General features: G+C 43.5%; 2 protein-coding genes across 2 annotated transcripts; one reads left to right on the top strand and one right to left on the bottom strand.

Annotated features, from left to right (window-relative positions):
- Positions 1 to 603: 603 nt before the first annotated feature.
- DDX17 (DEAD-box helicase 17) lies at positions 604 to 20,402 on the top strand. The gene is made up of 13 exons (XM_053978609.1): positions 604 to 911; positions 5,035 to 5,185; positions 7,140 to 7,239; positions 7,377 to 7,510; positions 8,124 to 8,189; positions 8,492 to 8,633; positions 10,253 to 10,413; positions 10,502 to 10,674; positions 10,997 to 11,107; positions 11,546 to 11,607; positions 12,086 to 12,145; positions 16,359 to 16,598; positions 17,243 to 20,402. The coding sequence occupies exons 1-13, from the start codon at positions 868 to 870 to the stop codon at positions 17,764 to 17,766; spliced, it is 1,968 nt and encodes a 655-aa protein (XP_053834584.1). The 5' UTR covers positions 604 to 867; the 3' UTR covers positions 17,767 to 20,402.
- KDELR3 (KDEL endoplasmic reticulum protein retention receptor 3) lies at positions 20,401 to 27,983 on the bottom strand. The gene is made up of 5 exons (XM_053978616.1): positions 26,331 to 27,983; positions 25,280 to 25,380; positions 24,622 to 24,780; positions 24,040 to 24,292; positions 20,401 to 21,187 (listed from the first exon to the last, which is right to left on the bottom strand). Exons 1-5 carry the CDS (start codon positions 26,419 to 26,421, stop codon positions 21,147 to 21,149), a joined length of 645 nt encoding a protein of 214 aa, XP_053834591.1. The 5' UTR covers positions 26,422 to 27,983; the 3' UTR covers positions 20,401 to 21,146.
- Positions 27,984 to 27,985: the final 2 nt, after the last annotated feature.

Raw genomic sequence — 27,985 nt, forward strand, 5'->3', positions numbered from 1 at the left:
CCACAGAGCTCCAAAGGGCCGCTCTCGCCCCGTCGCCCCGCGTCCCGTTATTGTTCCACCATTGTCCCATCAGCGTGTCCTCAACCCCGCCGCCACCTCGGCGGAGCCCGTGGGCGAGTAGGCGACGCGATGTATTCTTCAAACCGTCTGCGAATCCAGCGTAACCCTCCGGCCCAGCCTGCACGGTCCGCGTAAGAATGCTACGCCAAAGCGCACCGGGCTCTTCCCGCCCTACGCTAGCCTGAGTTACGCACCTTGCGTACGCCGTGCACTTACGTAACGTACGCCTCGGCCCAGGTATTCCTTGCCCTGCAGAAGGGGTTAGGGAGAGCTCCTTACGCAGCTGACTTTGGGGAATAGCGTTACTCCTCCCCTCCGCTTTCCTCACGCGGGGCCCCGGCTCTAAGTAAAGAACGTTACGCACCTTTCGAAGCCCGCCTGCTACTGCACGGGGCGGTGTTCCGCCGAGCGCGCTTAGTGCGTAGTTGAGTTCCGTGAATAGGCGTAGGTGTTTCGGAGGGCCGCAGTTTGCGCAGCGCTGGGCTGCCCGTAACGTAAACGGAGCGGGCCGGGGCGGCGGCGGCCATTTTGTGCCGGGAGCACGGAGGAAGAAGACGCTGGTGTCTCCACACTGCCCGGGCCCTGGAGCCGACCGAGAGCCCCGCCGTTCCGGCCGCTGACGCCCAGCGGGTCTCGGACCCACTGACCACCTCTTCTCCTTTTGTGTCCCACCAAAGAGGCGAGGTGGCGCAAAGCGAGGCCTCCGAGGCGCAGCCACCCCTGGCTGGACCCTCTCCCCGTACCCCCAGCCCCTCGCCGTCCCCACGGCCGGCGTTCCGCTGCCTCTCACCCACCCCTCCGGGGGCGATGAGAGGCTTCGGGGACCGTGGCCGCGACCGAGACCGCGGCGGGTAAGGGGGAGGGGAGGGGTCGGCACGGCGGGGGGGGCGGTGGGGGCAGCCGAACGCCTGTGTTGGGGGGCGGGGGAAGGCCGCGGGTTTGGGGGGGGGTGTTGGAGTGGCGGTATTGAGGGAGCCAGAATTCCGTCTGTGGAGATTCCCCCCCCCCCCCCAATATTCTCGTGTCGGGGCGGGGGTAGCTGGAGGCTTATCTGTCCCCAAGGCGAGGTGGTGGATTTTGAGCGTTTTATGGGTTTTAAAATTATTTTTTAATTTAGCTTTTCCACCGTTCATGTGTAACTAGTTCTGAGCCTTGCTTGCAATTTTAAGGCCTGCATCCACCCTGCCCCCTTAATTATTTTCTGCCAGCCGCTTTATTTACCCTGCGGGACCCTCCCCGCTACGGGCCACGAAGGTCTCGGTGGCCCAGGCAGGGCTGGTTGTCCTTCTGTCTGCCCTTCTGGTTGTCATTGCTCCTTCTAGGCTTACTGGAAAGACGGCACTGGGGGGAAGAGCTCTCTCAGCTGCACTCCTGGGCGTACCGTGATAGGAAATGGGATTGGAAACGCTGCCTTTTGGGGAATTTGGGCACTCGAGCGGGTGATCTCGGTGAACCATGGTGCTGGACCACACTTGCCAAGCTTACATAATGCTACAGAAATTGTTTGTGTGGTTCTGTAAAGGCCTAGTGCTTGATACTCTTGAATCTGTTATTTAAAGGAGGTTTGACTTGCAAAAGGCTTTTGCAGGTTTGATTTGATGTGATTTTTTTCTTTCGACAATGACAGCAGTAAACACAGTGGTGTTATACTGCGTAACTAGAGTGAGTTTCGAGCTTTTTAAGCATTGAAAGTAATGAGGCATTCGTGCCAGGCCTTTTTAAAGATAAGGTTAGAACTAATTTCTGAGAATGGCGTTTTCAGATCATGAGTAGTTCTCAAGGATTAGCAAAAAAATATAATGTGCCATATGGTAAGCTAGATCTCAATTAATGAGTCTTCTCTCCATTTTTTTCCTTTTTTTTTCTCCCCCACTTCCTTTTCCTCTTGTTTTCCCTTGCCACTGGGAGATTAAAGAATATTTTGCTGTACATTGCAATGCACTTTGACATTCAGTTTGTCATCGGCTGTGGAGGGAGATAGTTGTGTCATTGCTTTATCTTACATCCACATTTAACATCCTGAAATTAAAAGATACTTTCATTTTTTTTTTCACAGAGAGTGAAAAAAACTGGTGTTTTTCTGCTAAGAGATTTCCAGCTCAGTTTAACACAAGGACATTGGAGTAAGCGCTTTGGCAAGTCTGAGCTAGATCAGACCACAGCTGTTTTTGGAGTTTAGTGAGTGAGTTTGAGTATGCAGATTTATATACAGTTATTTAAAAGAATACTGGCCAAAGCATTGCCACAACACTTGATGTGCCTTAAAATTAGTGTTACTTCATTTTCTGTAAAGTCTTTAATTATAGTGCCTGCTTCTCTTTTAGATCAGGGGTTTTGCATGAGTAGAAGAAGTGCTTACATGCTGCTTTGTGAAGGTTGTGGATATTTGCATCAAAAGTCTTTCTTTTTTTTTTTTTTTTCATATTATCCTGAAAGCTTTAATACATTAGGATTCAATTTGTTACATACATCCTTTTAAGGTGTGAAAATATTTGTAACCACTGACAACTAGCTTACTTCATTAATAACCTGTATAAAATATTGGGCCTCCCAGTGTGCTAGTTCAGCACCTTTTGAAAGTTTATCACCATTTCTTTTGTAGTCTAATCACATAAAAGGGTTCTAGTTTTCTCTTGTCAGGAATGAGCTGTAGGTGACTTCTTAGGATGGAAAATTGTTATGTTGTGCTCTGGAATATATCAGATTTACTCAGTTCTGTCCCAGAAGTGATGGCACCAGTAATATTAGGGAAGAATATTTTGAGCCAGCCTGAATTTACCTTTGAAAAGAGGGCTGTTGGCAAAGCAGGGAAATACTAGATTTAAGTCAGTTTAATTGGAGTTGGAATCTCATTTTACTTGGAGTCAGAATGTGAAGTGTCAGTTACTGAAAGTTTAGCAACTGAACCCCCACAGAGGCAGCGTTCAAGGGCTGCTGTAGGGCTCCTTCCTTTCAGGTCAGTATCCAGGCATATTGTGTGTAAGAGTGGAGAACTGAAACTATGTGCCTTCTGTGTAGAATATGTCATTTTTTCCTCTTTGGATAGCTTTAGAGCAAGTGTTGATAGTACCCAGCTTTTGCAGTGTCCAGTCTTGTAGGCAGCCCTGTCATATGTTTCCTTTTCTAAGGGAACTCATCAACCCTTTGAACCTCCAGTGGACTTGAGTGAGTTTGGGGTTTATGGGTTTTGTAGGAACTGCTTGGGTACTGACATTTTTGACATTTTGACGTCAGTTTAGCATGATTGGTAACAAACATCATCACTAAAAGTGAATGTCCCTGTAAATGAAAGTCTTTTTTTCCCCTTTGTCTTGAAAGGAAACATAATGCTTAAATGGATTTTTGAAGTTGTGTTTCACGGTTGTTTTCATAAGAGAAAACTTGATGACTGTACAGGCTGTCTGGGGGATCTGATAGACACACAGATGAGAAAATAAGGAATATTTATAGGAAAGGGAAGAAGCCTAATGCACAGTTGCAATGCAGCAGACATTTTAAAACTAACTTAGCAGGTTTTAAGTTAAATTATATCTACCATACTTGGCTTTTCCAACAATTTAACCATTTCTTCCTGTTAGAATGTTGATTTGATCTCTTGATCTCTGTTTCTTTGGTCTCTTAGTCACTATAATTTATAGTTTCCATTGGGAAGTGATTTAAAGAACAAATGTACTTAATGTTTGAGCAGGTAGTCTTGTACGTAAGATAATTCAGAAATTTTTTTTCAGCTCTTATTTGCTTTTTGGTAACTCTTCCACCCCCTCTTTTATCCACAAGTTACTCCTGTAAGAATGTTGCTTAGAGATTTTTGTTGCTTTCAGTTCATTTCGTTACCAGTTTTTTGTTTACTGGTGGATTACCTGGGTAAGGTGCAGACACTTCAGTTTTGCAGTCTGAAAGTTGTTTGAAATGAGCATGTCTCATGAATTGATATTTTGCATAAAGCTGTACCTTTAGGACAAAAATGGACTTGATAGTATTTTGAAAAGTTCTTTCTGCTGAGTTTGTACAATACTCATGAAAGTGCTGTAACTTTTATTTTGGGTGTGTTACTTTAAAATACAATTAATGGTATTTACAGTAAATAATCATATAATGCCACTGGGTTTTTAGTTACTCTTACAGCACACTGCCAGAAGCTCATGTTTTGGCTATTGCATTAGCCAGTCATTATAGTTAGTTCTTACCTTCTTAAGTGTGTATATAATTAACTTGATAAAGAAAACTTAGAAAGAGCAATAAATTTTGAATTGTTCTGCTAGAACATTTTTTTTTTTTTGTGAACATGAGCTTCTTACTCTCTCGAGTCTTCATCACAATGCATTTCAGAGATTATATTATTTTTCCCAGGATTTTTTGGTTTTTTTTTTTTTGGTTTTTTTTTTGGTTTTTTTTTTCCTGTTAGGCTGTGTTTTAAAAATAAGGGGTTCTTTTAAATGTTGATTACAGAATTACAGATGGACTTGCAAGCTTGGCTGGACTTGTTTACTTTCTGTTCTTCAGTCTGCTGTTTTTCATTTGAGGCATACTTCTTGATAGGAAGGGAGAGAAGATATCGAGGAAGAGATAGTGAAATAGCTGTCTAGTGTAAAACTAACCTTGAGAGACAGAGAAGGAACTTGCAAGGAGAGATTTTTCTCATCCCTTTTATGTAACTTTGTTGTAAGTGCACTGTCAGCTTCAGGACAAATGCTATAGGTACAGCGGCCATGTCTCAGAAGCAGGAGCTTTGAAGGAGTGATTTACAATAACATGGTTTTAGGTTCAGAACTAACCCAAAGCAGGTTTATGTTATTTCAAGAAGTTTTATGCCATCATACTGATTGGAGGGAGGTGACTTGCTACTATGTTGTGCTCTTATGTCAGCTTGGGGAAAGCACAACAGAAAATGGTTAAGGAAATTCCAGAATAATTCTAGAATAGTTTTTAAATACTGGTGGTATTTTTTTCAGTAACTAACATTCACATTTACAGGTTTGGAGCAAGTCGTGGAGGTCCTCTTCCTCCAAAGAAATTTGGTAATCCAGGGGAACGTTTACGTAAGAAAAAATGGGATTTAAATGAACTGCCCAAGTTTGAGAAGAATTTTTATGTGGAACATCCGGAAGTGGCCAGGCTTACTCCAGTAAGTGCTATGTTGTCTACAACAGAAAATGTCACAAGCTGAAAAACTTGTCCTAGGAAGTCTGGGACAGCGTCTAAAGTAGAGCTGACTCTTCATTAATCTTGTTTGGCATGTCTACTCTGCTGGATACTGTTTCTAGTTGCCTTTACTATTTAACTTTAGCAAAGGATATGCTTCTCTTCTTGGTTGTTTTTATATGAGATAGTTTATATTTTGACATTTTTAATGCATCTTTATAATGCTTGTCTGGTCTAGCAATTTGTCAGTGCAGCTAAAACTTAGATAGTTACAGTACTGGAGAAGCCCTGGAAAAATGTAAGATAATGAACTAAAAGTGACAGAAATACATGAGAAAGGTTTGAAAGTAATATTTTGTCATAAGAGAATTTGAGCTGAAAGAGGCCTTGAGGGGCATCTGTAGTCTAATCCTCTGCTTAGAGCAGCACTAATGGTAGAACTAGAGCAGGTTGCTTAGTGCCTTGTCCTTTTGAGTTTGAATATCCCCAGAGATGAGGAGAATTTATATCCTCTCTGGGTGACTGTCTCAGGGCTTAATGTTTCTCATGGGATTTTGTACATCTTTCCTATAGTGACCATCAAGTAGTTGAAAGTAGCAGTTAAAGGTCACTGTTAGCCCAATCTTTCCCAAGCTAAACAAATCCAGTGCTCCCAGTATGTCTTCATATGGTCTGTACTGCAGCCTCCAGCTTTCCCCCATAATTGGACATGCCCTGTTAAAAGAATGTCCTTCTCACACAGGGGGCTCAAAACCAGGTGCAGTACTCTGTGTTCACTCCGTAGATACAGAAATCTTCCTTTCCTACCAAACTTGAGTGTAGTCTTCTACTCTCTTGTGCAATGTATTTTTATAATTAGAAATTAAGAGATTTTGTTCTTAACATGAGGCAACAGACAAACAAAATGTCATTATCTGATTGCATAGACTTACAAATCCTTATGTGAAATATGCATATGGCATAAAGGAATTGAAGGGGGTATTAACTTCCTAAAGATACCACAACTTGAGCTACTGAACCATGGTTTGCATCAGCTGCTGTAGCTGCCTTTGGCTTAGCCAGCTAAAAGGATTTTCACATTTTCCCCAGAAGTAATTTTCTTTTTTTACCTTTTAATTCAAGCTCGAGGGATTCTCGGAAATACTGAATATTGCTTTGGATAAAGTGCATATTTGGTATTCATGTGTCTCTATTGATTTCTAATAAGCATTGCAATAAGGTCATGTCGGAAGAATGTTGCAAAGGGCAGTTGGACTTGTAGGATAACCTAGACAAAAATAAAAACGCTTTCTCTAATCCTGAAATAGTGTTTGTCTATACATTTCAGAAATATTACAAGAAGTTTCTTAAAAGAATTGTCTGAGGTCCTAGGGTATCATTATGATGTTGTCGAAGCTTCTTTCATTTCCTGAAACATTCCAAACAACATATGAGTTGCAAGTTATCCAGCAAAAACTCTGTATTTATCTGCCTCTGGAATGTGTTAATTGAAGGAGAAGGACTGCCCTGCCTTCTGTTCATGGTGTATTAGGACCTATTTAGTTTGTTTAATTCTTAGCACTGCCACGTAAAGCATATTTCTAATCCTCTGCTTCTAATCACTTTTCAAGCTGTTGGTCATTTCTGGCTTCTGAAAAAAGTGTAATTCCTAAAAATACTCCATTAGCATACTTTTAATTTAGAAGGGCTGGTTGTTACAAGAGACTGACATTTGTCCTTCTAGGCTATGTAGAGAGCTCATATCTCTGAATATCAGAGAATCTATACAATAACTCAGACTTAAAGTCTTTAGGAAAGCAGTCTTTTCTAGATCTCTGTTTTAATCTAGTTCTCTAACAAAGCTGTTATCCAGAGGTGAGAAGACAGTTAATAGTTAGAAGCATGCACTTTAAGTCCCTGCTGATATTTGGCTCTTTTTTCCCTTTTTTCATAAATAGTATGAAGTTGAAGAGTTGCGAAGGAAGAAGGAGATAACAATTCGGGGAATGGAGGGCTGCCCCAAGCCAGTGTTTGCATTCCACCAGTGTAGCTTTCCACGTAAGTGTTTTTGCCATCTTTAAAATCATGAAGATTGCTCAGAAAATACCTGAACAGTTACTGGTTCGGTTCTCTAAAAGGTTGTCTAAAGTCTTAGTAATCCTTTAAGAAATTTATTCTTTTCTTGAATTTTGAAGAGTATGTGATGGATGCCTTGATGGACCAGAACTTCACAGAACCCACTCCGATTCAGTGCCAAGGCTTTCCACTAGCCCTCAGCGGTCGTGACATGGTGGGCATTGCACAGACCGGCTCTGGGAAGACACTAGCAGTGCGTATTCTTTCCTTTTATTTCTCCAGCTAGCTTTCCTGGTCACCTGGTAGAAATTACCTGTGAGTTAGTTTTTGGGCTTGCCAATACTAGTAGTGGGATGATTACATTTTCAAAGCTTCTTGTATTGCATCATGGGGGACACTTGAGTTTCAGCTCAGCTACAAGCCTCTTGTATTCACAAGTGTGTGTTTTGTGCATCTTCCTGTTTGGATGCTTAGTCAGTTCTCTTTGGTCTATGCTTACATTATGGTTTAAAAACCAGGATGTTCTCTTTAGCACACTTGTTTTATAAACTACACAGGTTAAAATAAAAAATGGTTGAATTTAAGCATAGACATTGCTTTTAACTGCAGTGTTAAAAAGGATTTTTATCCTTTATGAAAAACATTGGCTAATATAATGATTACTCAGTTCTGCTAGCTTACACTCCAAATTTAAGCGAGCCTTCCTTTCAGAGGTGCTGAGCAGCCAATTTTTGTGCTCATGCCAAAGTGGATGCAGTTGGTCAGCAGCTCTGAAAATCTTCTGTTTTGCTCAATAAATGCAGGTATCTGGTTTTGCAGAATCACAATTTGTATGTATTATAGAATACTGTTTTCTTCTGTTTTAGTACTTGTTGCCTGCAATTGTTCACATCAACCACCAGCCGTATTTGGAGAGAGGAGATGGCCCAATTGTAAGTGCTTGTTGATTCTCTGCTTTTTTGTATGTTTGGCGTGACATTGTTAATGAGATGGTGCTTTATTTAATTGATGTATCAGAATAGTAGTTTTTCCTATCCGATTCCTATCAGAATAGGAATTTTTACTATCACAATGTGAGCATCCCACTCAGTTGAAATTCTCTGCAATTGCTGACATAGTCTAAAGATATTTAAATGTTTTAGCTAATAAAGAGCAGATGGTCCAGCTTTGCATATGGTTTTATGTTAGGGATGTGTATGCAACTTGACTCTTCCTGAATCATTTCCTTTTGCAGTGTCTGGTTCTGGCACCTACTAGAGAGTTGGCCCAGCAAGTGCAGCAGGTGGCTGATGATTATGGCAAATGTTCAAGACTGAAGAGTACCTGCATATATGGCGGAGCACCCAAAGGTCCCCAGATCAGAGATTTAGAAAGAGGTAATTTTAAAATGGGTGCTTGCAGTTTCTGGAGAAAGTGGAGTTGTAAAGTCTCTGTAAAAATAAAACTTCTCAAAACCTGTGTGGAAGGGGGTGAGAGTGAATGAGTGTCTCTTTTTCCAGTTGCAGTGATAGTTTGTGAGATAGTTCTTTACTCTTCTTTGCTGTATAATGACTTGGATATTAGAATTCCTTTCTGTTTCCTCTTTGAACATTCCACTTATGAAGATCATTAGGGTGTAGAAAGAGGAAAAGAAAACTTCACAGAAACATAACAGATTATTTTAAGGAAATGTGATACCAGGATGTTTAAGGAAGGATTTTTCTTAAGGCAGATTTCAAGTTTTCTGCCTATGTTCATATAAATAATCAAACTTTGTTTTTGAATATATAGAAACTTCTTTGGACTGCAGGAGCACTGTGTGGTTTTGCTTTGGTCAGTTGTTTTTGGTTTTTTGTTTTTGTTTTTTGGTAGTTTTTGTTGTTTTTTTTTTTTTTTATTGTTCTTAAGCACTAAGCACTATGTACCCTGTAAGCAACTACTGTAACATGGTAGTGCTTCAGTGTTCTATAATCTCAAATAAAGGAATGTGTTTGATGGCTCTCATCTTTACAAGATAAAAAAATGTAATGGAATTATGTGAAAAGATGCAAGAATTATTATCAAGGCAGATATACATACAGATCTATTCAAGAAATCAGAAAGTTTAGCTTACCACTGCAGTTTGCAGGGTCTTTGTTGCGAACTGCAGCAGTTGGATAAAGGCATGCATGGTTGAAGTCTGTGGGATATCTCTGTTCAAGAAAACTGTTACTTTCCAACTCAAGCCCAGCATCTTCAGTGGCAGAGTCCAAGGTTTCATGAAGAGTCCTTGGGAGAATCAGCTTGGGTTTTTGCTGGGTTTTTGCATGCCTTTCTGGAGTGCTGTAAAATAGATATTCTGCATAAGAAGAAAATCTTTTTCGTGCCTCTTCTTTCTGAAACTTACCTTCTGTGGACATTTCAGTGACACTGAAATGCTCACCTGTAAAATTTGGGAATTGATGGAAACCAGGTCTTCCTTTTAAGGAATGTGTAAATTACCCAACCTGGTGTTAGTTAGGAGTATTTGAACTCTCTTCTTATCCCCACAAACATTGCTAAGATGGTTGTCTCTCACTGTTGGTGCATAATTGCTCAGTACTAAAGCCCATGCTTCGGCTTTATGTATTAAAAAAAAGTGAAAGTAATTTGACCCATACAGCAAGAAGAGCAATTCATGTTTGAAAATGACACCTCTCTAGACTGTGTAATTCTGGATGAAGGTGGTTCAGGTTTGAGAAGAAGCTTATTTCATTTCTGATTTTTGGACAGCTCTTCACAGGTGTTCTCTGGTAGTAACCTTTTAGTTTCTGTACTGCATTTATTATTCTAACAGCACTGTAATAGTAATTTCAGAATGGAAAAATATTAAAGGAACTAGGGCTTCTACTGAAATGACTCAGTCTTGGGTACGAATGAGGGTGGTGCTTTTTTTTTTTTAAACAATTTTGCTCTGGAAGGTGATTCATTCTGGCTAAAAATACCAGTTGACATTCAAATGAAGAGCCTTACTCTTTTTCCTTATTCTCTTCTGAAGGTGTGGAGATCTGCATTGCTACACCAGGTCGCTTGATTGACTTCCTTGAGGCTGGAAAGACCAACCTTCGTCGGTGTACATACCTGGTGCTGGATGAAGCTGACAGAATGTTGGACATGGGATTTGAACCACAAATTCGTAAAATTGTTGATCAGATAAGAGTGCGTGATCCTTTTAGAAGGACAGTCTCCTTTGTTTTCCTAATTGAAATCTAGTACTATAAAGAAATCTGTTTTCCCTTTTCCTTAGCCTGACCGCCAGACTCTGATGTGGAGTGCCACCTGGCCTAAAGAAGTGCGCCAGCTTGCTGAGGACTTCCTGCAGGACTATGTTCAGATCAATGTGGGGAACTTGGAGCTGAGTGCCAACCACAATATCCTGCAGATAGTGGATGTATGCATGGAAAGCGAGAAAGACCACAAGTAAGCTGGTGTTCCCACCATTTCGCTTTCTTTGGTTGTACTTCAAAGTCTGCAATGCTTTATAAGCCTACTAGGAATTCTAAATAGTGAAATTACTTGTACTACTATTTAACCTTTGAGTGTTACAAAGTAAGTCAGTCCTCTAATTAACTAGTCTCTTGTGTATATTTTGACCATACCTTTGTACAACCAGCAGAAATTCTGTGTGATACTGACTAACTTATATGGATGTGTGTTGTGTATGTCCTCAATGTCTCTTGGGAGAGAGATCCTGTATTCTGGTATGTGTGGCTAAACATCTTGGCTCTCATGTCTGTTTTAGACTGATACAACTGATGGAAGAAATCATGGCAGAGAAGGAAAACAAGACTATCATCTTTGTGGAGACAAAGAGGCGATGTGATGATCTCACTCGAAGGATGCGCAGAGATGGGTGATTAGCTTCTCCCCTTCCTCCACTTTTTTCCTAGTGGGAAACAAAAATTGTAATCAAAAGCAGTAAGGTTTAAATGTTTGTGATACTATTGTTGGGAACAACCTAGCCGTTACTTTCTTGGCTAAATTCAGTCATTTTTTCCCAGAAGATTCTACCTCATCAAAGCATTAGTAAAGAGAGAGTGCTTCTGAGTGGTGCAGCTAATCCTAATGCACTGCTGGGTACTGTATCAATATAGCAAACGTGATTTGGCTTAAATGGTTGTTTATGTAGGTGCTGGGTTTACAGTATACATACTGGGTAGTAGAGGCCAGAGAATAAAATATTTCTCAAATCTTAGATTTTTTCCCTTTTAAACAAAATGCCAATAAAGCTTCCTGTTTCCTTTAATGTATGTACTTTCTATCTATACTAATGTACATCTCTGTTTGGCAGTTGGCCAGCTATGTGTATCCATGGAGACAAGAGTCAGCCAGAAAGAGATTGGGTGCTTAATGGTGAGTCCATCACTGACAGGAGAATAACTTGGGCTGCTGTACCTAATTTACCTAGACACGTTTTATTTTGGTCTGGGTTTTTTGTTTGTTTGTTTGTTTTGTGGGGTTTTTTTGTTTGTTGGGGGGAGGTTTGTTTGGTTGGTTGTGGTGGTGTTTTGGGGTTTTTTTCTTGGTTTGGTTTGTTTTGTTTTTATCTCTAGACCAAAAAGACACCTGTAAAAGGACTTCTCTTGCCTTTGTGCTCTTAATTTCAGTACTTGTTCCTTTTTTTTGTTTGTTTTGATAAAACAAAGTGGGAAAATTGCTTAATGCAGCTGGATTTTGAAAAATTAGTGAGGCATTATATCCTGACTTTTGGGGGTTTCTGGAATTGACCCACCTTATCTAGCTTCTGGAAAATGAGCATTTAATGTAATTCAAATTCAGGTAACTTTATCATTTTGGAAAATCTTACTTCATAGCATACTTTGTTTTACAGAGTTTCGTTCTGGAAAGGCTCCTATCCTCATTGCTACCGACGTTGCATCTCGTGGGCTAGGTTTGTACACATAGACCACTCTTGCCTACTGCTGCATATTTTTCTTCTTTGGACTGAAAAACGTTTCTTTAAAAAAAAAATTCAAAGCGTGATTTTCCCCCACATGTGAAATACGTTTTTTAACATTAATCTTTTTTTTTTCTTTCATATTCAAAGTCTCTTCCTGCTCCTAATGAACAGGCTTTGGTCTGCAGCAAGGCCTAGGCATGACCAATCGATCGCCAAGAGGGAGAAGAGACGTCCAATTATGCAACCCAACCCTTCCACCACACTCACTTCTTCCCCAAATCCAGCTTTTGTTGCTGGATGGTAGGGATGGATTGCTCTCAGTTCAGAGCGTGTCAGATAAAGTTCAAGTAGGAAGTTGTGGGAGAGCATTTCGACAGCAAATAGCGAATATTCTCCCTGTATGACACACCACAGATGTGAACATACCAACCCCAGTGTACACGCATGTTTATTCTGCAGATGTACTCACATCTGAGAAAGCACTGCTCCAGATCTTTGCTCTTGACATGTAACCTTCCCTCCTCCTCTGTGTTCCTTCTAGGCAGGACCACTGAGATGATATATGGCCTTTAACATCTTGTTACCCAGATGTGTAATTGAATCAAAATCGCACAGCTCTGTTCTGGTGGTATGAAAACAATCTGTCTGGATGCATCAGTTGTGCCCCCTTTTATAATAAGCATATTTGTGTTGTGAAACACCATGTGCTGAGCACAGTCCTTTTGCATCTGCCCACCCTAGAAGAGGAGGATGGCTGCTGAAGTGCTCTGAGTTTAATAACATGTTGAATACTCTGCCCACCTTGCGTTTGGTAGACGATAAACTACTCGAGAGTCAATGTCTCATTGTAGTAAATTCTAGACAAAATGACTGCAAATGGGTGGAGATTTAACTCAGAGAATCTAGTTTGTTAAAAGCCTCAGTTACCTGAGCTCTCTTTGTATGCTGAAAGGGTGGCTGTGCTGTGCATCATATGGTCACTTTAATACAGGCAGACCATTTAACAGACTTGGCAGCCTTTGTTCACACAACCTTCACCCCTCCTTCCCCTCCCCCCTCAAAAAATGTCCAGCACTTCCTCAGGAAGTGATTATATGGACTTCAGTCTCTGCCCTCTAGGGTCATGTCTGGACCTGTGCAGTTAGAACTTGGGCCTGTTGGGAGAAGGGACTGAGGCCTGAAACCAGTTTGTATGAAAGACAGCTGCTTTCTATAGCAGCATTTTTTAAACAGGCTTGCTATGTGCTGGTAGCTTCTTTGTGCATCTTGCCTAGACATTTAAAACAGCCTCAACCCCCTCAAAAAAAACCTGACAAAAACCAACACTCTCCCCCAAAACTACTCAATTGGATGACACTTCAGAAAACAGTCTCCTCACTTCCCATCGTCCACTTCACCCAAGCTAAGGGGGAAAGGTATCAGAGTCTGTTTCTTGTTACTGAACAACATCTCTACTTGTTTTGGGGCCCTGAGTTTGCTGCTTAAAGTAAGTCACTTAACTGGCAAACTTCTGGACGACTTCCTCCAAGATCCTGGAAAGTGAAGGCTTCTACCTAAATAACATAAAACAGGGGCGCGCGCCTTTTGGCTGAGTCACCAGGGCTTTCCCTCTTCCTAATGGAACATTGGTTTCAAAAAAGCTTCTTTCAGGTAAGTTCTGAGTCCCGTAATGACTTCTTTGTGATAATTCCCTGGAGTGAGGTCCTCTCTCTGCCCTGATTTTTTTTAACTTTTTTTTTTGTTCAGTCTATTAAACTAAAAACATTGAATTTGTTTTGTTTTGCTTTGTTTAACAGAAGCTTTGAACAGAATTAATTTGGTATCAGCTGCAGATAATTCTCAGTACAGGGGTGGGGGTACATCTACAGTCATGGTCTAAGCAGCTCTCTAGACTAGCATGTTTGCTAGTTTATATCTGTCCCGTTTAGTAATTGGAGACTATCTGTACCATAGGGTGTTCTGATGGTCTGACAAAGGGAATGTTTCCCAGGTAGCTGTCAAAAATGATTTACAGTCTCCATTCCTGATCCTGCTACATTACCTTCTAAAAGTGCAGGAGGATTGCGAGTGTGCACAAACACTTTGGAGCACGCTAGACTGGAGAAGCTGAGTCTTGTGCACGCTCTGGTCTTCAGCAAGCTGCGTGCTCTACCAGGATCACTTTCTAGTCTGGAAAACACCCTTACATCTTCCTCTTCCTGCCTTCCCATTCTTTCTGCTCCTCCCCAGTCAAGTCATTTCTGTCTGCATTGGTAGCTGCAATTCCTTGTGCTTTCTGACAGGAAAGCACATCCTTGTATCCTCTCTGGTAATTCAAGTCACTTGCTACTGGATGTGCAAAACGGGACTGGCTGAGGACCATGTAGCCTGGAGCTTGTCAGTCTAGCTACACCCTGGCTGTGAAGATGCAATCTGTCACACGTACTCCTCTCTGTACTTCACTTTCCCTTTTTAAAAAAACTGTTGCATCAAGGACCCTAGCTGGAGACTCGCGCAGCCCCCTGTGAAACCTGCCTTCTCACTCCCTTTTTTTGGTGTGATTCAGGACTTTGGAGTCAGCAAAGACTGAGGAGCCCCCCCCTTTGCTGTAATAAGAAACAGACATAAAGTCCCCCTCTTGTCACAACAACCCTCAATGTTTTTATTTTTCCTACAACCCCTTTGAAATTGATGCAGTCTGGGCAATAGATGCAGTCTGACCCTTTGGATGTAATTTTTGTATCTTCATTTTTTTGACAATTGCCCCTAAGAGCCCCAAATAGGGGACAAAAAGCGTTGGAGGACCTGAAACTTTTACCTGAGCCCAGGTTCTCCGGCGCTTCCCAACCAAATGGGGCTACAGAGAAGCGTCTAAGCCAGTTCACAGAGCGAGCGTGTGTGGGGACTTCTCGCTGCCACGGACCCTTGATGCATGCTCCCCGCGCTCCAGTGGTCCCGTGTCAGAGGGCGGAGTTTTCGAAAGGAGGCCGCCAAAAATAAAAGGCAAAGAGACGGGATCGGCTGCAGCGGTTTCCCACAGGAGGAGGGAGTGTGCATCGGTCTGGTAACAAACAGAGAATGTTTCTCTCTTTAAAAAAAAAAAAAAAAAACCAAAAAGAGGAAAGGAAATCAGAAAAATCTGTGTTTTATCTTGGATATTTTCAGAATATTCTTGTTAAAATGCAGATTTTAAGTTTTTTTTTTATGAGCTGTTAGGGCTCTTACTGTAGAATGATGTATTTGAAAATACTGTATAATATAGCAAATAGGTGCTTTTGGTACTTAAGGTGCTTTCACTGAAGCATTGTACTAACATTTACTTGGTTTCTGTTGCATAAGTTTACACAGTCTTGTCTTAAAACACACAATTCCAATCTTGTAAATTTTAAAACTCTTTTGCGTACAAAGCCATTTTAATCATTTTATTTCCTGCTTCCATCTGAACTGGAAGTAGGGAATTGCTTATGGAACTCAGGATTGTCCAAATTGTCAAGCTTGTCAGAACTGGACAGAGCAGTACAGAAATGTTAGTGCAATGCATTCTAGTGATAACTACAAAGCTGAGTTAAGATACTTTAGGTCTGAATAATTTTTAATGAGTTGGCTGAATAAAACTAATGTAATTTGAATGCCTAAAGCTTTAGGTTAGGGGAGTTAGTTCACTGTATTTTATTAGTACTGTAAAAGTAAATATTTTTAAGACTGTCTTTTATTTAATGTTACCGAGTGGAAGGTAAGTGATCTCATTACTGGTTTTTTTTTGTTAGACTTCTCCCAACAGAGTAAAAGCTTTACCATGGCAGTTCTGCCCTTCTTCCACCCCAGTTTGCTCTGTCTGATGGTGACATTTTCACTTCACAGATTGTGTTAAAAAGAAATATGAAATTCAGTTAACTTATTTGCAAACATCAGTGTCTTTGACACAAGAAGACAGAGAAATGCATTCCGGGGAGGATGACTTTGAGTGTAGGGCAAAGCTGCTTTAAAATTGCTGTTCTTTTTCAGGACACTGACCTTTGTTCCTGATGATCTTAAATTTCAGTCTTCTACTCTTTTGGGATGAGTCTGTCTTGTATTTATTCCATGCAATTACTAACTTTGTATTTTTTTTTCTTATTACTGTCACCTGCATTCGTGCTCCCCACCTTTCGTTGGCACGTCCTCTCTTCTCCCCTTTCCTCAACCCTGCCCTTTCACTGTGCTTCGCTCCTGGGCACTTCACAAGACGTGGAAGATGTTAAATTTGTGATAAACTACGACTATCCGAACAGCTCTGAAGATTACGTGCACCGTATTGGCCGTACCGCACGTAGTACCAACAAAGGTACTGCCTACACCTTCTTCACACCAGGAAACCTGAAACAAGCCAGGGAGCTTATCAAAGTCTTGGAAGAAGCCAATCAAGCCATCAATCCAAAGCTGATGCAGCTTGTGGACCACAGAGGAGGAGGAGGTGGTGGTGGAGGTAATGGCATGAGGGAGAAGGGCTACGCAGGGGATATGTTCCCCCTTTTGAGGGAGGGAATGTTAAGAGAGGGTAGGGAAGTAGTAACTATAGGTCTAAGATAACACATTAGTAATAAAGCTGTTCTGTACTTGAGGTCCCAACTCTTGGTGTAGATATAGTAGTTCTGTCCCAAGAGAGAGGCAGTCCCTTGTTTTACCTTAGCTGTAGAATTTTTTTCTCTCTTAAGGTCCTCAGGGAGCTGATTTTCCTCACAGCTCGTACTAAGGACAGGCAACAAGGTGCATGTCCAAAATTGAAATCAGTAAAGGGATACACTGAATTTCAGGATCTGGCACACTTTTTCTTCCCATTCCCTGAAGGAATAAGAAGTTTCATTATACTTCCAAATTAGTTCTGAATTTCTTCTGTTTCTTTGTCTCCAAGCACTTACATAAAGAACCCTTGTTGAACTTCATGTTTACACCTTGAACAAAATAAGGCATATGCACAGCTGTGCAGAGAAGTTACATTCAGTCAGAAGAAGGTGCTCCTTGGGAGCAAAATTGGAGGTGTAGAAGGGGGAGAAAGGGTGGCATAAGTGTACCAGAGATCATTGTTTAAGACTTGTTCATGGTACTAAATCTTAATGTATCCATCGCCAGGAGGTCGTTCTCGTTACCGAACGAGCAGTTCGGTAAACAACCCTAACCTGATGTACCAGGAAGAGTGTGACAGGAGGCTCCGGGGAGTGAAAGAGGGCCGGAGAGACTCAGGTGGCTTCAGAGACCGTGAGCGTGGTGAAAGTTATGCCAACGGAGCCAACAAGACCTATGGCAGTGCCTACGGGAGCCCAAATTCTGCTTTTGGGGCAGCACAGAGCCAGTATGGTTACACTCAAGGGAGCTATGGAGCAGCTGCCTATGGCACGAGTGGCTATGGCACTGCAGAGTACAATGCTAGTGGCTATGGTGCCAGCACCACAGCTGCCACGGCTGGGAGAACCTCACAGAGCACTACCCAACAGCAGTATGCAGGGATGGTGGGGCGCTCGGGCCAGCAGCCACAGCCGCTCATGTCACAACAGTTTCCGCAGCCCCCTGCCACTAACGTGATGGGCTATATGGGACAGACTGCCACCTACCAGTACCCGCCCCCTCCCCCGCCCCCACCCCCCTCCCGCAAATGAGACCACTTGCTGGTGATCAGTGTAGACCTCTTGCATTTAAAGGAACCTTTTCTTTCTCTTCTTTCCCATTGTGATGTCTCTCATGCAGGTTAGACATAGAATTCACTATCCAAATCCCTCGAGCCCATCAAAAATGGCCCCCAGCCCACATTAATGACCCTGTCCTCTTTTGTTTTTTCTTTTTTTTTTTTAAGATGTATGTATAGTTGACTGGAAAATTTATTATTTTTGTCTTGCATGTTGAGGAATTTGGAAATCTTATTTTTTTCTAAAAGAAAAGGGTATAAGGCAGATAGGTCCCAGCTGGATCATCTTGGTGTCTAAGGTTTGTGTGAAAATCTGCTTTTGAGGGAAAGAAGTTTCTATTCTGTAACACATAAACTTAATTTCAGGAGGTATAAAAAGAGATGGGAAACTCTGGGGGAGCCAAAAAGCACTTCATTTAAAATATAAATGCGAGGGAGCAATGCTCACTTCTCCTAATCTTTTTTTTTTTTTTTTTAATAGCTCACTATTACTGCTTGTAATCTTACTGTAGGTGACTTTCCGTAGGAAAACTCTTCTCATTTGTCTGAGCTGAGTGGTGATCAGAGTAAAGCCTTGGGAGTATTGGAAATTTCTGTGATTCTGAAAGCCCCATTTTCTGCTACCTGTAACAGCCTGCAGTAGGGAGCTTGGCTTTAAAAACCCTGTGTCAGAGGCCAAACCTGTCTTGCATTCACTACCTGAAAACCATCTACCCATAGTGGCTAGATGTTGTGGGTACCACTGCTGAAATGTTCAGCTAAGTTCCTTCCCTACAATTGTTAAATTGCAGCATCGCAAATGCACAGAGCCTGATTATCATTAAATTGGTTACTGCTCTCAAATTTCTGTTTGGTTTATTGAAAGAAGTCTTCCTTGAGAGCCTAGAAATTATGCAGAACTGAAATGATGAACAGCATTATTTTGTTTGTCTGTCCTACACAAACAAACTCCCTTTTGCCTCGGGGAATGTTGTGAGCGCCACTACGCTCGATAAAATGTGACAGAGTTTTCCACACTTAAATTTAAGAGGTCTGAATAGGGTGGGCTGGGGGAGGGTGGGAGGGACGAAGGCAGGAAGAGATTGCCTGGGGTCTCCTTTTCATGAGGTAAGCAGTGAGCTGGTTAGTGCATCTTGATTCTGAAGCTTTGTTTCTTTTGTACCTTGCACTGACTATTGCTTTCTCTGGCTTTTGAGTGCATTTCCCTGCTCCACTGGTCCCTTTCAGCTGAGCTCTTGCAGGTAGGTAGTATTTTAGAAAATGTTAGGGAAGAGTGAAATTTTAGTACATACGTAAATAAAACTTCTTTATTTTACAGGCTAAGGTGGGTGTGGGGGGGTTTCCCCCTTTAGTAAAGCATGTTGTTGACTTGTTATTTCTAATACGAGACGGTTCAGAGACAGTAGATGATAACAGGAGTTGGCTGCTCTTGGTCTGATAAGATGACAAAAGGATGGATACATCTCCTGGTTTGAGGCACGCTCTTTGCATTAGGAGAGTGCAGGGGGCATGTGGGTTTTTTCTGTTGGCGTTCTTGCATATGGATGAACAAGGCAGCCCACTCCTTCGGTAGCAGAGTGGAACTTCTTATAGCCCTGGAAAAGAGCTTGCTTATACAGAAATGATTTCTTTTAACATTTAATTTCTTCCCAGAGTAAAATTTTGGGGGATGAATGCGCTTTTTTCTTTTCTTTTTTCTTTTTTTGTGCAGTACACAGGTAGGTTGCTGACAGGGAGAAGGGAGATTTCCTTGCAGAACCTCAGTTCCCTGGTTCCATTTTATATTTCCAGTGCATGGGCAGGAAGTTCCTTTGCTTGTGTTAAGTGAAAGCCAGAAATATTTTGTTTATCCAGGCACTGACTGATAGGTCTTTGGCCTCCCTTGCAAGCAAATGTAGAGCTTTTTTTTTTTTTTTTTTTTTTTTGAGAGTAGAATGCAGAAATGCATTTGAGGGGTGTAGGAGTAGGACATCTCACTGACTGGCTTTAAAAAGGGTCTCTGGACCGCCAAAGCTGCCTTATAATCCGTTATAGCTTTCACTTTTGGGGGTGACTTGTGCGTGTTTAAACATCCATGCCAAGTCTTGCAGTGCTTTGTTGCCATTGAGGTCAGCTGAAGTCCAGCATCTCGGTTCAGTTCAGAGTGTCAGCCAGACAGCTGAATGCACCGTGGCATGTGCTGCCCCTGTTCTACCTGGTGCTCTCTGCTCTGCTCCATGTACCAGCTGGAGGGCCCTTGTTGATAAAGCATTAGCCTCTAGTGTTGTTTGCATTGTTTTCAATCTGTAAAAAGTTTGTGGGAGTGTCAGATATCTGAGCTGGGTGTCTCCTCCCCTCCCACTTCCTGAAGCAATTTACTGTTTGGATTTCTCTGAACAATGGAAGAGTTACTAGCTTTGTGTGGGATCAGCATCTTGTTTCACACACCTGCTGGTCTCTGAACACATTCCTGTTGTTTTAATGAAGACTTGAATTGAGAGATTCATAGATCTGTGGTGTTGAGGCACAGGATATTAAGAGCTATGTTACTATTCTTAGTTTGTAAATTGTCCTTTTGATACCATCTTGTTTTCTTTTGTAGGTATAAATAAAAACACTGTTGTCAATAAATTGTGAACTTTGTCTTTATTTTTGGAATGTAAAGCTGTCTTTGCCCCTGTTCTTCCCAGTTCTTAGAAGTCAAATTCAAGGAGGTGGAAACACTTCTTGGCAACCCACTGAATTGTAATTGAAATTGTCCCTGTTCGTAGAACGTAAGGAAACTGAAAATAAGTGAGTGGGGAGGATGTTTGAATACTTGTGGAATTAGAAGATTCATGTTATTCAAAGGCAATGTGTTTTTCTTGAATGTTACAGGGCCTGAATAGAGAGAAGGTCAGTCAGAATTAATTTTAAAGAGAGTGTTCATACAGAGTTAAAGTAACAGTTTATAGCATCTGCTGTGTCAGACATGGCCACCTGTGAAATGGGTCAGTTAAGTTAACACACTTTATTCGGTACATGTTCCCTTTACCATGGGCACTTGCTGAAGGACTAGTGGGAGTGACATTTTCCCTTGTGCTGCCTCAGGGTCAGGGTGGAGGTGTGTTCTGAATGTAGATGCTGGGAAGAGCTGGGAGAGAAGAAATTGCACTACTTCAGTATTGGCCAGCACTAGCACCAAATTCAAGTGAGAAGAAATAAAAAAATGGAGGGGAAGAGTCTGATGGATGAGAAGCATTCCAAGCCCTGTCTTCCTGGCACTGGGTTGAAACTCAGCTGAGCCATCCGTTAGTCAAAAAGGGCCAGGGAAGGAAAGCTGTGATCTTAAACAGCTTCATCTTTAGAATTTGTTGTGCTGCCTGTGGGATGTCTTCAAACAGGCATGGGAAGACTTAGCTTCTTTCCTTTTAGGACTGCAAAGAGAAAGACAAGGAAATTAGTAAATTTAATGGAATTCAATTGTTTTATTGTTTCCACAGTTTTGTTTCCTAACTTGCGATTTAGAGTGCCAGATAGTGGGGTGCCAGGTTTGCAAACTGCGGATGGGAGACAACCACTATGAAATGCTGCTAAGAGGGGAAAGTACAACCTATTTATCCTCCTTTATGGTAAAGGAAAAGCTTCTTGTTTGACTTCCATGGTTACTTGTTCTCGTGGGTGGACCATCTTAAATATTTTTCTTGATGATGTGCTATTTCTAGTGCTTTCCTCTCCTTTTGATACAGAGCATGGCCTGGATCGATGTCTGGGGCCAGATCCCTGCTGAGCCCTTCCCAGCCCATCTGAGCTGAACATTGTGATGGCAGGGATGCCTCTGGTAAATGCCAGAGGCCCATAGGCTTAGATGAGGTGGCCGGATTGGGGACTGTCATGGATGTGCAGTGGTCAGTGGTGCAGAGTGGCTGTGCCTGGCATGGGGTGGTACTGGGGTGGGTGCTGGGGCTGTGTCTGTTCAGTGTCAAAGGGACGGGCTGTGATGTGCTGAGGATGTACCACATGGGAGGGCCTGATGGACTGGGCGAGGCCAAAGGAACTGTGCCAGGCTGGAGGGATGGAGGCCTTGTGAAGGTCACGAAAGCTGAGTGCAGATCCTTCCCTGGGGTGGAACAACCCCAGGTACCAGTTTATGCTGGGGCCTGCCCAGCTGGAAAGTGGCTTGCCAGAAAAGGCCTTGTGTGTGCTGGTGTACACCAACTTGAACACAAGCCATCAGTGTGCCCTCGTGATGAAGCAAACAGCCTCTGGAGCTGCATTGCCAGCAGGATGAGCAGGGAGTTCTTCCTCTCCACTGAGCCTTGGGAGGCCACAGCTGGAGTGGTGGGCTCAGAGCAAGAGATGGGGAGTCTAGAAGGACCACAAGAGCATCTTGATGTAGGAGCACAGGCTGCAAGCTGAAACTGTTCAGCATTGAGAAGACTGAGGGGCACCGTGCACAAGTGCTGGATGGGAGGAATGGAGACAGGCCCAGACTCCACTGAGTGGTGCCCAGTGACAGAGCAAGGGACAACGAGAATTTCCAGTTAAACATCTGAAAATAGTATTTTATAGTAAGGGTGGTCAGACAGTGGCACAGATTGCCCAGAGAGGCTTCACCCTGGAGACAGTCAAAACCTTACTGGACAGGACCTTGAAAAATGTGAGCAGGGCATGGATTAGATGATTTTCCCCCCTCCACCCTGACTGGCCACACCCCTGACCATTCTGTGAAATACAAGCTTTGGGGAGCTGAAAGCTTCCTCAGGATATCTTTTATGTCCTTGTGTTAAACAGAAGGGAGCTCATCTAGTTTTGAAAACCAGATAAAAAGAAGTGGCTTTCTATAAAAATCCCTTTGCAGTGCTTTGGTATAGGCTCAGAAATCTTATTAAATCCATTTCTTTATATAACGCATTTTTGCTTTCTTTTTTCTGAGCTCTTCAGTGTTAGAAATGTTTTGAAAAGTTTGGTTTTTTGAAAGAATGTAAGAGATGCAACCTCCTGTAATATTGCTGGCTCTCATAAATGATTGCAAAGTATTTGCATGTCTTCAGACACTGTTTCTCTCCTGTGATCCAGAACATTTGTGTAAAAGAAAAGAGTAAAAAAAGCAATTCTCTTCCTGCTGTGATGTTCCATCTACAAATGTTTTTTCTTCTGCCTCCTGTATAATCTAAATTTTGCAGCTCTGTCACTAGCAGTGTGAGATTGGAAGGCAGCAGTTGTGGGTTTTTTTCCCCTTTTGTTCCACCATCACAGCTACAAAGGGTATGGATTTCTCACAAAATACAGGACACATGAATTGAGTGGAGCTAAAATGGGAATTAGTTTAGAAAAGAAGAAAAAGGAATTGACGTGGAGCACCTTGATGGCAGTTTTAGAAAGTATTTTTCTGGCTGCAAGAGTATTTAATAACAGAAGGAAGTCTTAATCTGCCAAGGCCAGCCACCTGCTCAGTGCTCCTGTCACCTTTCTATCAGCAGGTGTATTGCATGAAGTTACCAAAAATCCATCCCTTGAAACTTTAAACGTGGACCGTCATTACTGCTTTTGGCAGACTTGTTGGGGAAAGTGAAGAAGGAGGAAAATAGTTATCCATTTGGCTAATCTAATTCCATCCTTCCCAACAGAAAGGTGTTTTAATGTGTCCTTCAGCCTCGGCAAACCACAGCATGTTCTATGAGGATTTATGCCCTTGGTGCACTTTTAAGCTCTGGTGGCCATTTACCAAAGCATGGCACTGAAATGGAAGGGGCATCTGATTTTGGAAAACAGGAGTGTCTTGTCTATGCAGATGCCCATCTTCCTACAGAATCAGTTCTTCACAATCAAGAATTTGATCTTCTCTATCAAAGGAAGAGAAGGTTTAATAACATCTCCATATGTCTGCAGTTGCTTTCTCAGGTACATTGTCTGCCTGCAGCTATTTTTTCCCCTCAGAGTTTTTTGGGTGTGGGTTTTTTTTTTTTTTTTTCATGATTCATAATCTTTCAAAATATATGTAGAATTGAGTGTACCTCAGTTGTTAACTTCCGAGGTGAGGTTAAACCGGGCTTAACTCTGGTTTAATTTTTGCTGTGCTTCACACACACATCCAGAGCCTTGCAAGCAGTGATGCCTACTCTCAGTCAGTAGATATGTTTTTTAAACTGGACTTCAGGTGCACAATATGCATCACAAACCCAGCAAAAATAAAGTCACTTAAGGATTAACACATGCCAAGCTGCAGCTCCACCCTATACTGAAGAATGAATGAACTTTACAGTATTACAGCAACCTGTTTACCTACCTTTGGTGATGTAGAGATAGAAGAAGTCACAGTAGAAGATGGTTTGTACCACCCCGGAAACGACAGCGATCTGGTCGTAGAAATTCTCTGTGTGGTAGCGCCAGACCCAGTTGGCAATGTAGAGGGCACGGTAGAGGCCCAGGAAGAAAAGGTAGTGTGTTGTGATGGTCTCTGCTTCCCCTGTCTTGCTGATCATGAAGAGCTGAGGAAGGATAGCCACGGACTCCAGGTAGATGGAGAAGGTCCAGAGTATCTGTGAGGTGCAAAATGAAGGCAGTGGGGAGTCAGTGCTAGTTAGTATGTGTTAAGACCCGAATCTTTTCATTTGGCAAATCACTGATGTGTGAGAGCGATGAGTAGTGTTGCTGAAGTTGGGGAAAATGAGCTCACTGTGCTGGGAGTGAGAGGAGACAGCGCTGAGCTGCTCTATAGATGGTACTGTCTTCAAGGCCTGCCAACTTTGCCTTTCCTGCCTGCTTTTGCTGTTAAAAATCTCGGCTATTCAACATGCTGCTCACTCTGCTGCCTGGTGTAAGGCTGCTGCTGCTTCCCTTCCCTTTTCCTGTCTCAGCTTTTCCTTACCTCCAAGGGGGTGAAGCTGTGGTTCTCCAGAAATGACAGGCCTGTGACAGGGACCAGGAGGAACTCGAGGCGAAAGGAGTCATTCTCGCTGTCAAACGTTTTCCGGAATTTCACATAGATCATATACACAGTGATGTAGGCACAAATCAAAAAAATGACCTGTGGAAGAGAAGGGAGATGGCAAGACCTTACCTGCAATTGCATTTTCCGTGCTTAAAGAGAGGCTGGCTTTCCCAGAAGTCAAGATAGTGGTGAATGCTTTGCCTGTGCTGCCTTACAGATTTACTTCTGCTGGAGATATTCCAGTGGTCAGGTAAAGCTTGCCCCACCATGAGAATCTCACGTTTGAGTCCCTCTGGGGCACTCTGTGAAGAGGTTGGCTTGGTGGCAGCTTTATGTTAATGCTCCTGCTGTACAAGGACACCCAGGCTGGGTTCATGGCGTCTTGTTCTGGTTTTAGGGGTCCTAAATATGGCTCAGCTCACTCACTGACTATGGCAAGGGTGTTTTTTTGGTCAATGGAGTGACAGTGGTACCAAAGGAAGCATCCTTATCCACCCTTCCTGGCTGAAAAACTCAGTGACTGTGTACCCTCACCTCCCCAAGAAACCACGTAGAACTGAGGGGAACCTCTCCTGCTGCACTGCCCTCTCCTTACCTTCATCACAGTGTTATAGACAGAGATGAAATTCGTGAACAGGTCCAGGTAACGGGTTGTGAAGACGAGGGCAAAAAGTATCTGACTCTTCCCAGAGATTCCTGGCATGGCAGGGAGATGAAAGGAAAGCAGATGAAGGGAAGGGTCTGTGGGATGGTGGTTTCCCCTTACGCCTCCTCCTTACATTGATATGTAAGTGTGTTGTTTTGTGAGCCAGGGCTGGTGTGTGGGTGCTGAGGTAGCTCTACCCCAGAGTGGCCAGAGTCTCCCAGGTAACAGGGCAGGTTCCTGCTGATGCCCCTGAGTGCTGCCTGTAGGAACTGGTGCTCGGTGGGCATGTTCACCACTTTGGCCAGTTCAGTCTTTGCTGTCATCAAAAGGCCTTTCTCTTGCCTCCCTTCCCCCTTTGCCTGCCCACCTCAGCAGGGGACTGTGTGATGTGACATCTGCCACCAGAGGGAAGAGCTGCAGGACCAGCCCCGGGGCACTGATGGAACTTGGCCAGTGCTGGCAGAGAGATGCAGTCGGGCTCACCCACTTCTGTACCTGTGATAATGGCCACAGCCCCAGCAGCCCAGCCCCAGAATCTCATGAGGAGGGAACTATGAGCAAAACTCTCCTGCAGGAAGCTGCTGTCCTGATTTCCTCACCCTGGCATGGGGCAGCCTGTGGCACCTGCCCACCACTGGCAGAACCTCCAACCTAAAGCAGCTTCCTCTCCAGGTTGTTGGTGTTGGTGCTGCCACAAACTCTTGCTCTCATTTTCCACCTCCCCCCAGCCTTGCCACCCTCTCCTTCACCTCACCACCCTGAGACCAACACCTGCCTGAGGCTGTGCGCCTTGCCACATCACATCCTTCCAACACAGCCCTCTCCTGGCCGGGAGACCTCCCAGAGAAAGAGGATGACTTCCCTCAAAGAGCCCACGGGGGAGGGCTGCCAGTTCCTATGTGCTACCACTGGCCTTTCCAGCTCCCATTTTGTTGTACCCTTCACCGAACTGCCCTCCGAGAAGGGCCACCCTCCTTCCCTGGGACATGGGAGCACTCACCAGCACAGGATTTGGACTTCACAATCTTCATCAGGAGAATAATGATGGCCAGCAAGTGGGAGACATCCCCCAGGATGCGGAAGATGTTCATGGTGCGGGGGAGACTCCTCTGGGGTGGAGGGAGTGGGGCTCTTTCTGCAGGCAGGGAAGACGAGGGCGGGAAGTTTTTCTCCACCGCGCCTCGGCTGAATGAGCAGTCTCCTTCAGCTCAACTTTCCTTTTTCCCTGAGCACGGAGCCCTTCCTTCTCGTAACACAAAGTTCAGTCTCCCCTGTCCTGTGGCTGCAGATGCCTTTCCCCTGCCAGGCTGGATGTCTCCCTTGTTTACTTTTCCACCGAGGTGGATTCTCCCTTTCCCAGCCCAGGGCCTTCCTCTCTCTGCTTTGGGCTGAAAGTTGGAGTTTGTCTCCCGGAGAGCTCTCCAGGCTGAGCAGCCCCGAAGCCAGTGCTGGGTGACGGTGACGTGGCTCCTGGCTGGCCGGGGAGGAGAGAGAGGAGGAGGCAGAGGCGGGAATAACTGCGCTATTTTTCCCTTTCTCTTTTTTTTCCCTTCCTCTTTTTTCTTCCCTGCTTGTCTCAAGTTACACACGGAAGCGTGGTTAAAGGGGAAAAGGCAGAGGGAACAGGATTCCCATCCTCTGGCTTTGAGGACACACCCTCCGGCGAGAGCCAGGCTTTCCAGGAATATTCGCCACGGGTGCAGTAACCTCTGTCCTGCTTCCAGTCGGCAGCCTTCTGCTCTCTGCCTTTCCAGGCCTCATCCCACCTGCAGCACCTTCTCACCAGTGCTCCACCTTGGCTCCTGCAGCCAAAGAAGTGGAGAGATATTTGAATTATCAAGCCATTGCAGCTCTTCCACAGCTCTTCATGGACAGCCATTCCCTGGTGTCTGCCCCACCAGACACCCCTTTCTTCAGATGCCCTATCTGGAGCAGTGTGGATCCCTGAGTACAGCCCCGGAGAAAGAAAAGATCCTCCCAAGGGCTGGTTTGAAACAAACTTCACTGGAAATATTAATCCTGGATTCCTGGAGGGAAATCTTGGATTCCAGAGGGTTACAAAAAACGTAGGGAATGTGTTGAGTGAAAGAAGCACGTAGTTGCTGCTGGTTTTATAGATTTCACAGAAAGGAGCTCAGTAGTGAGTTTTAGAAAATTTTAATATATTTGAAAACATATTAAGCTGGGTGACCAGCTTGTTTTGGATGAACCTTGTCCTTGGAGCAGCAGTTATGCAGGGAGATCTCATGGCAGCAGCAGGGGGACCTCTGCATCAAGATCCAGCAATTAGATAGTCAATATCTAATCACTAATTCAAAGCTGCTTTAGTACAACCAAATGGAAGCTGTAATTTGTCTCCTTGTCCCTGAGCAAATAACATCTGGCTGTGGGTCTAATTTGGTTACCCTTGGATTGTGTGATCCTGCCTGCTCCTGTCCCAAAGCTGGCTCTGGCTGCTGCCCTCCCTGTCCCCAGCCATGACCTGTGGCCAACCCCTACACATCTCTCTCTCTCCTTATGGGCTTGCTTGGAGTAAAATCCTTAACGACCAAAGTGTAAAAATATTATTCCTGGTGCTTTCCGAGAGGATTAACAAGCCTATTAGCATCACCAGCTCCCTTTCTGAATATATTTGCATACATTTCCTCCCTGCCC

The sequence above is a fragment of the Vidua macroura genome, chromosome 5 (genome assembly GCF_024509145.1).
Source record: "Vidua macroura isolate BioBank_ID:100142 chromosome 5, ASM2450914v1, whole genome shotgun sequence".
NCBI classification, from domain to species: domain Eukaryota; kingdom Metazoa; phylum Chordata; class Aves; order Passeriformes; family Viduidae; genus Vidua; species Vidua macroura.

Coding starts and splice junctions, on each gene's coding strand:
- DDX17 (XM_053978609.1), top strand. CDS start 868: ATGAGAGGCTTCGGGGACCGTGGCCGCGACCGAGACCGCGGCGG. Junction 10,675..10,996: donor GAAAGCGAGAAAGACCACAA/GTAAGCTGGTGT, acceptor TGTCTGTTTTAG/ACTGATACAACTGATGGAAG. Junction 16,599..17,242: donor AGGAGGAGGTGGTGGTGGAG/GTAATGGCATGA, acceptor ATCCATCGCCAG/GAGGTCGTTCTCGTTACCGA.
- KDELR3 (XM_053978616.1), bottom strand. CDS start 26,421: ATGAACATCTTCCGCATCCTGGGGGATGTCTCCCACTTGCTGGCCATC. Junction 25,381..26,330: donor GAAGTCCAAATCCTGTGCTG/GTGAGTGCTCCC, acceptor CTGCCATGCCAG/GAATCTCTGGGAAGAGTCAG. Junction 24,293..24,621: donor ACAGCTTCACCCCCTTGGAG/GTAAGGAAAAGC, acceptor TGCACCTCACAG/ATACTCTGGACCTTCTCCAT.